Source organism: Heterocephalus glaber, unplaced genomic scaffold (genome assembly GCF_053883595.1).
Source record: "Heterocephalus glaber isolate CG9 unplaced genomic scaffold, H.glaber_assembly_v1.0 deba00001472, whole genome shotgun sequence".
NCBI classification, from domain to species: Eukaryota; Metazoa; Chordata; class Mammalia; order Rodentia; family Bathyergidae; genus Heterocephalus; species Heterocephalus glaber.
The window spans coordinates 24,041,730-24,051,796 of NW_028258315.1; the positions used below are offsets into that span (position 1 = coordinate 24,041,730).

A 10,067-nucleotide genomic window follows, 5' to 3' on the forward strand; every position below is an offset into this window, starting at 1 on the left:
CCAAAACCACAGGTTGTCAATGCGGCAGTAATTTAAACAGGCTGTTTTCTCCCAAACTCAAAAACGTAACTAAAAGTGGCATTGCAGCCACTAGGAGCTTGCTATGTGTCTGTTATGAGAGAAACCATGGGGGCTGAAAAGTGGAGACACTTTGATCACAGCACTCTGGGAGGCTAAAGCAGCCAAATTCAAATCTGGGTAACAGCGATTTTATTACGTTGTTACTGGGGATGAACCATACCTCAGCGCCCAGAGTTCAATCCCTAGTACAACAAAAACAAACCAAAAATTCCTAATAGAGGTCCACACTGGCAGGAGTCTTAAGACCACAGTGTTTTGGGACTTTTCACAATGCTTGACACTTGGGGGCCAATAACTAGTTATTAGACATAAGTTAAGAATTAAAATAATTTTAGTCATCTACTGCAGATTCATACAACTACAGGCCTCTGTAGCTTGTGCACGGCCTTCTTTCTGTGAAATCATGGGTGGCCCTGAAAAGGGCCTTTTGTGTGACTTTCCCTCCCAATGTTTAGGTCACTTAGACTTGTCACTCGGAGGGATCACTTGCTCTGGACCTTGTGGTGGTGGCTCTCGGTCTTCTTGGGCAGCAGCACGGCGTGGATGTTGGGCAGCACGCCGCCCTGAGCGATCGTCACCTTGCCCAGAAGCTTGTTGAGTTCCTCGTCGTTGCGGATTGCCAGCTGCAGGTGGCGCGGGGTAATGCGCGTCTTCTTGTTGTCATGGGAAGCATTGCCCGCCAGCTCCAGGACCTCAGCTGTCAGGTACTCGAGCACTGCTGCCAGATAAACTGGGGCACCCGCCCCAATGCGCTCCGCATAGTTCCCCTGGCGTAGCAGGCGGTATATACGACCCACAGGAAACTGTAAGCCAGCTCTGGAAGAGCGGGACCTGGCCTTAGCACAGGCCTTGCCACCCTGTTTTGCACGTCCAATCATTCCTCCGCAGGTGACAGGAGATGTATGTGCACAAGTAACCGCTACTGGGCTTATTTATAGTCTTATGGCTGCTTGTGATTTGACACCTGGATGGCTGTCTAGCCAATCAGAAAAGTCGTACTAGAATCACCTCATTTGCATACTGGCCATTTCCATTATCCAATCAGATAGTGGGTAGACGTACTCATTTGAATGCCGCGCCTATAAATACCACTCTTGCCAGCTTCAAACGGCCTTTGCCGACTTGCTTTTGTCGGAGTTTGCAGTCTGGATTATTAAGTGTTGTAGAGCTATACACAGCAATGCCGGAGTTAACTTCGAAGGTTGCCACAATTTCTAAGAAGGGGTTCAAGAAAGCTGTCATTAAGACTCAGAAGAGGGAGGGGAAGAAACGCAAGAAATGCCGAAAAGAGAGCTATTGTATTTATATCTACAAGGTGCTAAAGCAGGTTCATCCAGACACGGGCATCTCCTCAAAGGCTATGAGTATCATGAATTCCTTTGTCTCTGACACATTTGAACGTATATCGAGTGAGGCATCACGCCTGGTGCATTACAACAAGCGCTCAACCATCTCGTCGCGGGAGATCCAGACGGCTGTGCGGCTGCTGCTGCCCGGGGAGCTTGCCAAGCACGCCGTGTCCGAGGGCACCAAGGCCGTCACCAAGTACAACAGCTCCAAGTGAGACATCTAGCTGACCTTATCTCCACTCCAAAGGCTCTTTTAAGAGCCACCTACGCTTTCTGAAGGAAGTACTGTACACTTGTTACCTGATAAGCCAGACAGACCTTTAGCTTCAGCACCAATATGTTGACTTTTAAAAGTTTGCCCAGTACTTGCAAGCTTTCTGTTAGAGGGAGATTAATTAATCCAGTGGCTCTCCAACATTACGATCATAACACTAAAAGTGTTCAGGGCTGGGAATGTAGCTCCGGTAGAGTGCTTGCCTAGAGTGTGAGAGGCCCTGTCCTGGTTTGCATCCTGAGCATGGCCGAAAAGGTTTAGTCTGTTAACTACCTAGCCAAATTGTTGGGTTCCAAAAACAAAAAGGCAAGATTTTCACACTTCAGTGCAAATCTGTTCTGAAAACAAATGTGTAGAGAAATGTACAGATGGTACACTGAGCTTTGGGACTCAAGTTCCAGCTAGCCTGAACCATTGGGAAAATTTCCCCCTCCATACTCCACAGCCAACATAAACAGGAAGAAAGCCTTAATTCTACGTCAGACTTCTCTAAGGTTTTCTCAAGTCTATAGCTATGGGCCTCTTTGGCTCAGTTACCTGATGAAGGGTTTGATTTGGTAAGAGATGACCTGGAAAAGGCAAAGGTCTGCTTGCTCTCCATGGCATTCATCAGTAGACACATCCATTCAGAGCTGGGGTTATAAATTTGCAGGCTCTCTGAATTGCTTCACTGGAAATGAATTTTCACTGAAAGTGTGATAGTTAATAAATTCATACACTCCACAGAACCAGTGTAGTCAGCTGTTCTGCTTGCTTTATAATTGAATGTAAAAGAAAATGGCTTAAATTAGAACAAATACACTTGATAAACCATGAACTTATTACTCTTAAGCAACAAAACTTATGATCTTCACCTGGTGGCTGGACAATTTTGCTTGCTGGTGGTGTACTTGGTAACAGCTTGGGTGCCCGCAAACACCATGGGCCTGGCCAGCTTCCCTGACAGCAGCAGCCACATGGTAGTCTGGATCTACCCAAGGTGTGCTCAAAGGTATCACAGACAAAAGTACTCACAATGCTCATGGCCTTGGAAGAGATCTGGAATTGGGGTGCACCTGCTGCAGTACCTAGATATAAACATCTCTTTTGGTGGCCTGTCCTGTGCTTGCTCCTACCGCCCTTCTAGTCTTAATGACCACCTTCTACAAGCCCTCTTAGTGCAGTTGCATGTAAGATTGGTATTGCAAGAGTATATCCAAAAGGTTCAAATTAAGAGTCTGACACAAAGGGAGCTGTGGTAGTTATAGGACATTATGCACATGATGTTTTTTATCATCCGGCATGTGATTGGATACTGGCTTGTGTGTAACTGAGGTGAAACCTGTATGGTTTCTGATTGGATGATGGCTAAGCAATAGATGAGTCACACTCTGCACTCAGGCTATAAACAGGCCAGAAACCTGCCTTAACGGTAATTTTTTTCAGTTACAACAGAATCTTCTGAGCTCTGCCTCAGTGTGGAAGGGTCCAGGCTAAGCCCTCATCTCCTTGGTTCCCATCGTCCACTGAGTACACTTCCAGCTCTATGAGTACTTAGGATCTTGGCATTGTACCTGGAGCTGGCCGGCAAAGCACCGAAAGGATGACAAGCCCGAGTTGAGGAGAAATGTGTCCACAGCTTTGAATCCAGGCTGCAATGCTGCCCAGATACTGGGAATCGCCACCACCAAGATCAGTGCTGTCAACGTTTTGCATATTACTCAGACCAGTGAGCGGCTGGCACTGGAGGGGAAGAGAGCCACATTTATAAAGGAGTTACAGAGAACAATAACAGCAGATTCACCAGTATGAACTGAGTGCAGATTCACACCTTAACTGAGTGCAGCTTTCCCAAAGGAGCAGGACCCAGTACTTCTTTCTGCTTATAGAGGTGCTCATTTTAGTGCTCAGTAATATTGACAGAGGAACTTAGGGTCCTAGGTGGAACTGTGTCAGAACCCACTTAGGGCTGATAAAGCAGTCCTGTAGCTGAATTCTGGCAGTGGAGATGCTAACACTATTGGGAAAGGAGCACATCTACATTAGGGCATGATTGTGACCATCTAAGAATGAAGATGTGGAATCTCATGTCGGGACTTCTTTAGGTAGAGGGTACCCCTACCACATCTAGTGATTCAGCCTAATTCTATGCCTATTTTTAAATGAGGATACAGTTCGATTAAGTGGTTGAATTGAAAGCAAAGAAAAAGATAAACTTTGTAAACTCTAATGCTTACAGGTCATTATTAAGCAGCAATTTTATCCATTTTACTGCAAGTTTTTGCAAGTATCTTTCAGCAAGGAATTTCTAAGAACTCTAGGATGGTTATGTTCCTTGAAGTCTGTAAAGCACTGCCATGTTAACAAACCAAGATAGAAGGCACATGTGAATCTTTGATAGTTTATAGAATACTTAGAAAATGTCTCAAATAAAAACCTAATGCCATTGTGAAATTTAGAGCAAAGTGACAAGCTTTCTATCACTACTCAGAAATATCAGACACTGGATTCTACCACCGAAAATATTGATTTTACTACTGAAAATTTATTCTACCATTGAATATGAAGCAAAATGTTGATTTTTTAGCACTCCTTGTTAGTAAACACTGAAATATCTGAGAACAGTAAAGCAGCCAAATATAAAATTTCTATACAAAAACAAAAAAGCCCAAATTCTTCAAACATTGTAAAACAAAGCAGAAGTCTTCACACTTATAGCAAGCTTACAGATATTTTTAAAAAAACTTGCAAAGTTAAAAATTATTTTCTTAACAATGCTTGTGTCCATAAAATTATCTCCAAGCCTACAGAACTGAATACATAGGAGAACTGTTTGTTGGAAATTATTAAACCTCTTAGAAACTTCACTTAAAAGGAATGGAAAATAAATTTAGGAATTATTTTAAAAATATAAGACATAGTTTTAAAGAATCTATGTTAATATATTTGAAAATATTGATGAAATGTAACAGTTTCTGAAATAGTAGCATAAATCACTTAAAGTAAACCTAGGAAGCAGTGAGGACTAAGGAGTATGGAGAAAAAGCTGGGGTCATTGGTGACTTCACATCCTCAAGCTTCAGGTAAAGGAGGACTTTAAGGAAAAACAAGTTTCTCCAACCTAGGTGGTTCCCCTTTACACTTCCCCTCCCTACAGCTTTTGTTCTTTGTTCTATTACAAGTAAAATTAATAACTTTGCCCCAGTAAGTAAGGTTTCACAACCTCCTGTTCTCATAAGATCCTGTTTTTACCTGACCAAGGCCACCAAGAGATGCTAAGTTGCAAAGCTGTCACAGCTTGACTGATTACCTTTGTTCTACTTCTGTCCACAAGTTAGGTAGACACCCCCGCCCCCTGCAACACATATAAAACTAAAGCTCTTCCTTTGTTCTGGGGTCAGCCTTTGGACATGAGTCTGATGAGCCACTGTGCACCTAAATAAATCTTCCTGTTTCACCCATTGTTTTCTCCGATGTCTCACATTCCGCAACAAGGCCTTCATGAATGTTTCCTCTTAGAAACATTATCTTAGAAAAGATAAATCAACAGCTAATGAATCCCATTCATATTTGCTCAGAAATATGATAAAACTCAATGAAGAAAGCATGCTACTAAGTGTGGAACATTCTCAGTCATGAGTAAGAATCTACAAATCTTCCTTTAAATGTAAACAACCAACACTGTAAAGCCCATTAAAAGTTAACAATGATGGGTTGGGACTGTGGCTCAGTGGTAGAGTGCTTGGGAAGCATGCACAAGGCCCTGGGTTGGATCCCTAGCATGACAAAATTAGTAAATTTTTTAAAATTAACAATGACAAGCTAGGATCCATCTAAGAATACAAGATTGGTTGAATATTAAAGTATAAACTTAATTCACTTCATAAAGTTAGAAAAAAGTTAATCTCATGTTAAACCTCAATAGATGTTTAAAAAAGCACTTACTAATATATTTATTTGGGTAAGTTTTTTCTTAGTAGAGTACTAGTAATTTTTTTAGCAGACTTTCCCAAACACTATTGTTTTTTTTTTGGTACCGAGGATCAAACTCAGGACCTTGCGGCTTTCGAGGCAGGTGCTGGAACCACTGAGCTAAATCCCCGGCCCCTAACTATTGTTTAATGTTATTATAGATTATTAAACTTAAAAATATTTAGATTCAGCAGCACTAGAGAAGAATAAAAAATTAGGTGCAAGTAACTCCTAGAGAGGAATGCCCCACAGTTAACTGTGAAATAATATTGGAATCAACAATCTCCTCAGAGAAATCCACACTTACCGAGAAGGAGCTGTCATCAAGTTTCAGTAAGTCATTTGTATTCAATGTAATAACTGCAGCTCCTTAAAAATGCTAGTACTTATCAAGTTAAATAAAGTGGAACTTTGTTGCTGAGTGTTGGCTGTTTTTCATTTATAAATTTAGAAATGAAGTATTCCACTGAAATTGGACTGAGGAGAGGGAATTAAAGATAAATGAAATTAGGAATGAGCAAGGACAAACGTCTTAGTTTTAAAGCCCCGATGAAGAAATAAGTATATCTGATTATTCTCTAAAGTGAGTGAATGAGGAGTGGAGCTATTAAGAGAGCAGTCTTGCTCTAACATGGTCTGTTGTACAAAACACAAACAAGGGAGCTGCCTTAGTCCTCTGATAAATGCATTAGAAACATCCAATATGGGAACAACACAGAATTAAAATGTACAAACTATGTAGCAGAGTTGAGAGGTTTTAAAAGTTTTTGTTTTTGCTACAATAAACAAATTAAAAAATGTCTTTTTCTATATGACTATGTCATACTCAAATACACACAGATAACCAATAACTAAAGCAAGTATTCTAAAACAATATACTACTGTGGAAGGATTCTGAGGTTACTATTCTAAGTCATTGTCTTGTTCTTTTGTTCTCCTGTGTATATTATATTATAATCAGCCCATGACTTTCTGTTTGGAACATGACTGGGATGATGGGAATGGTCACCAGGGCAGAACACTTAGCATACAGGGTTAGCCAATAAAGCAACTACACTTGCTGGATGCCCAGTGGCTCAGAGCCCGTGAGTGCTCCCCAAGCTAAGCCAGTAAAATCTTCCCTGGTATTTTCAGACCTAGAGATTGAAGGGGAACAAAATAGGGCTGCTGGGCAATTCAAAGACTTTAGAAAATTAATCCTGATTTTCTTTTTGGCAGCAGAATTAATGGCTGCACAGGCATCAAAATATAAGGTTACTGTGTCTCCAGGCTTTGACTTCTTTGTTTTGTTTATCAAGGGTCCCAGCCTCACCCTGTACCTGGAGACAGTCATGAGTTTGGACTCCCAAGTGGTTTCTATTTCTGGGTTGAAGCAGAGGAGTGAGGTACCATCCCTCAGCTTGTAGATCTTATAAACAGTTTGGCTATGGGAGCAGGTCCTGACAATTTTTCCCATTGGAAGAGTAATAGGTATGAAAAACAAGACAATCATAGTGGAGATCCCTGACTGTGTGATGTGCAGGCAGGGCTGACAGTCATCAGTTGCTCCTGTGAGTGCTTTTTCTGTCATGAGTTTCATGTGTATTGTCCCCAGCGTGAAGAAGATGAGGATCCACATTTGGGGTTGGCAGAGGTTGACGAGGGTCTTTCTTGAGCCAGGATGATTTTTTGTGTTGTGGCGAGGGTTCTTGGTACACCTCCATTTTGGGGTGCTGCCTTTTTTACATGACTGTGGTGGATCCACAGGACGACTCCTTCCACTTGGACTGCTGTGGGGGTGGTCAGAATGACTGTTAGTGTTCTCCATCTAGGCTTAAGACAATCCTGATGCCAGTCCTTTACCCAAACTGAATCCCCTGGAGAGAAGGGGTGGAGAGGACTAGATATGCTAACAGGGGCCCTTTCCAGTGCCCAAGAAGCTATCTTTTGGGAGACTTTCTCTAACTCAATTGAACATTTTGCTAGGGAAGTTTCTCCCACTACTTCTATGGGGTGTGCCAGTCCCCTCAGGATGGGAGGAGGCCTGGCAAACAAAATTTCATAGGGTTTATAGCCTGTTCTCTTGTGGGGGTGCATTGTGTCTGGAGGAGCACAATGGGTAAGGCCCGAAACCAGTTGAGTTCTGCCTCTTGACAGTTTTCCTAACCCTGTCTTTAGGGTTCTATTTATTTTTTCTACCTTTCCTGAGCTCTGGGGCTAATAGGCCGCATGTAAATTACAATTGATTTCCAAGGCTCATGCCACTCCTTGGTCCACAGTTACCACAAAAGCAGGACCATTGTCCAATCCCATGCTCAAAGGTAGCCCATAGTGGGGAATAATTTCCTGTAGCAACCTTACTGTCATTTCTTGGGCCTTGTCAGTTTGCCAAGGGAAGGCCTCTATCCCACTGGAGTAAGTGCAGAGCATAACCAAGAGGTAACGGACGCCTCCACACTTGGGCAGTTCTGTGAAGTTGACTTAGTTGTTTTCAAAAGGTGCCACCCCTATCCTTTGGACCCCTGCTGGGATTCCTGACAATGCTTTTGAATTGTGTTGGTCACAAATGACACACTGCTGGGTGATTTGTTTTGGCAGGGCTGTCACTCAACCACAGAAGTAGCAACCAAACAAGGTCTCTAATTTTTCCCTCCCGAGGTGAGTGGTTTGATGCAGCATCTGTACTAGCCAAGGTCCCAGGTGGAGGGGCACTATGGCCTGGTCATTTGGGAGTCAATATCATCCATATCTTCCTTTATTCCCTCCTTCTGACATTGTCCACTGAATTTCTTCTGGCACATATGTCGGTAGGAGGTAGGGGTTGTTCTCCCAGGGGACCAGAGAGAGGAGTATGCTCTCTGATCTCAGGTTCCTGGCCTTGGCTTCTTCATCTGACCTATGGTTGCCTAATTGTTCTTTGGATCTTTTGTTTTGATGCCCTTTACAATGGATAACAGCAAATTCTCTATTAACTCAGAATGCCTCTAAAAGCTGAAGTATGCCTTGGGGATGCTTAATCTCCTTACCTCCTGCAGTAAGCAGATGCCTTTCTCTATAGAGGGCCCCATGCACATATAAGGTCAGGAAGACTTATCTTGAGTCTGTGTAGACACTTACTCTCTTTCCCTTTCCTAACTCTAAGGCACACCTTAGGACAATCAGCTCAGCCCTCTGTGCTGAGGTCCCTTATAGGAGCAGTTGAGCCTCTACAACTTCCTCCAGTCACAACTGCATAGCCAGCCCTTTGTCTTCTGGTCTCATCTACATGACTGCTTCCATCTACAAAAAGCTGTAGTTCTGGCTGCTGAAGAGATTGGTCATGAAAGTCTGCTGACTGAGTAGACCTATTCTATGACTTCTTCACAGTCACATAGGGGTTCATCAGTCTGGGGAAGGAGGGTAGCTGGATTTGGGTTGTCTCAGACCTCCAGCCTTATTTGAGGGTTCCCACAAGCTGGTACTGGGTCAGGTACAAGTTGGTGAGCCAGTGGGGACCTTTACCATTCATAAGAGTGACCACAGCATGTGGAACTCACACTCCAGGTCTTGCCCTAGAGTCAGTTTGTCAGCCTCCTTGGTCAAAAGAGCAGTTGTGACCAGAGCTCTCAGATGGGGAGGTCATCCATGTGCAATTCCATCCAATTGTTTGGACAAGTAGGCCACCAATCTCTCCTAGGAACCCAGGGTCTGGACAAGTACCTGTACCATGGTCTTCTTCCACTCAGTCATGTAGTGGGTGAAAGGCTTGTTTTGGTCAGGAAGGCCCAATGCTAGAGCTTCTTGGGGCCTCTCCTTTAGGGCCTTGAAAGCAGCCTGCTACTCTTTTTTCCAGTTTAGGGAATCTTTTTCTCACCTTTTTGTAGCTTTATAAAGGGGTTTTGATGGGTCCCTGTTTGTTTGGGCAGGGCTCAGAGATAACCAGAATTTGAGAAGGGGGTCCCTCAGCCATGGGAGTGGACAAAGGACTAGTTGCACCCATCAGTCCACATAAGGAAATTGATCTGGGTGTCCAGGATTTCCTGTCACAACTTGTCACACTTTCTGGACTAAGGCTTTTTCTAAAGAGCCCTATGGAGTCCTCCCAACCGAAAGGATAGCCCATCCACCTCACAAAAGGTCCTAAGTTTCCTAGGAATGAGTTTTTGACCATAATCTTCATTGAATCCCTTGTTGAAATGATTGATCATAACCTCTAATGGAGTGTTCTTACTGTGGCTCCCACCCATGTTCTCATCTCCCACAAAAATAGACAACACCAACTGCTCCATCCATCACTGGCCAGTCTCCTCTCGGAGATAATTCAGGGTCCTCTTAGCATTGGCAGGCCAGTGATTCTGGCTGTCACTGCAGTGCTGCTCTAAGCTGTATGAGGTGGCTTTGGAACCTTGGGTTGGGACTCTGTACTTGCTTCGGCCCTATTCATCCAAACCAGA

At 43.3% G+C, this 10,067-nt stretch overlaps 2 protein-coding genes across 2 annotated transcripts; one reads left to right on the forward strand and one right to left on the reverse strand.

Annotated features, from left to right (window-relative positions):
* Nucleotides 1–1,160, reverse strand: LOC101715561 (histone H2A type 1-A). Its single transcript, XM_021260537.2, has one exon. The coding sequence runs from the start codon at nt 957–959 to the stop codon at nt 564–566; it is 396 nt and encodes a 131-aa protein (XP_021116196.1). The 5' UTR covers nt 960–1,160; the 3' UTR covers nt 1–563.
* A 1-nt stretch (nt 1,161) lies between these two features.
* Nucleotides 1,162–2,276, forward strand: H2bc1 (H2B clustered histone 1). Its single transcript, XM_087181837.1, has one exon. The coding sequence runs from the start codon at nt 1,262–1,264 to the stop codon at nt 1,643–1,645; it is 384 nt and encodes a 127-aa protein (XP_087037963.1). The 5' UTR covers nt 1,162–1,261; the 3' UTR covers nt 1,646–2,276.
* The last annotated feature ends 7,791 nt before the right edge of the window (nt 2,277–10,067 follow it).

What these genes read in the sequence shown, in the direction of transcription:
- LOC101715561 (XM_021260537.2), bottom strand. Translation starts at nt 959, where the DNA reads ATGATTGGACGTGCAAAACAGGGTGGCAAGGCCTGTGCTAAGGCCAGG.
- H2bc1 (XM_087181837.1), top strand. Translation starts at nt 1,262, where the DNA reads ATGCCGGAGTTAACTTCGAAGGTTGCCACAATTTCTAAGAAGGGGTTC.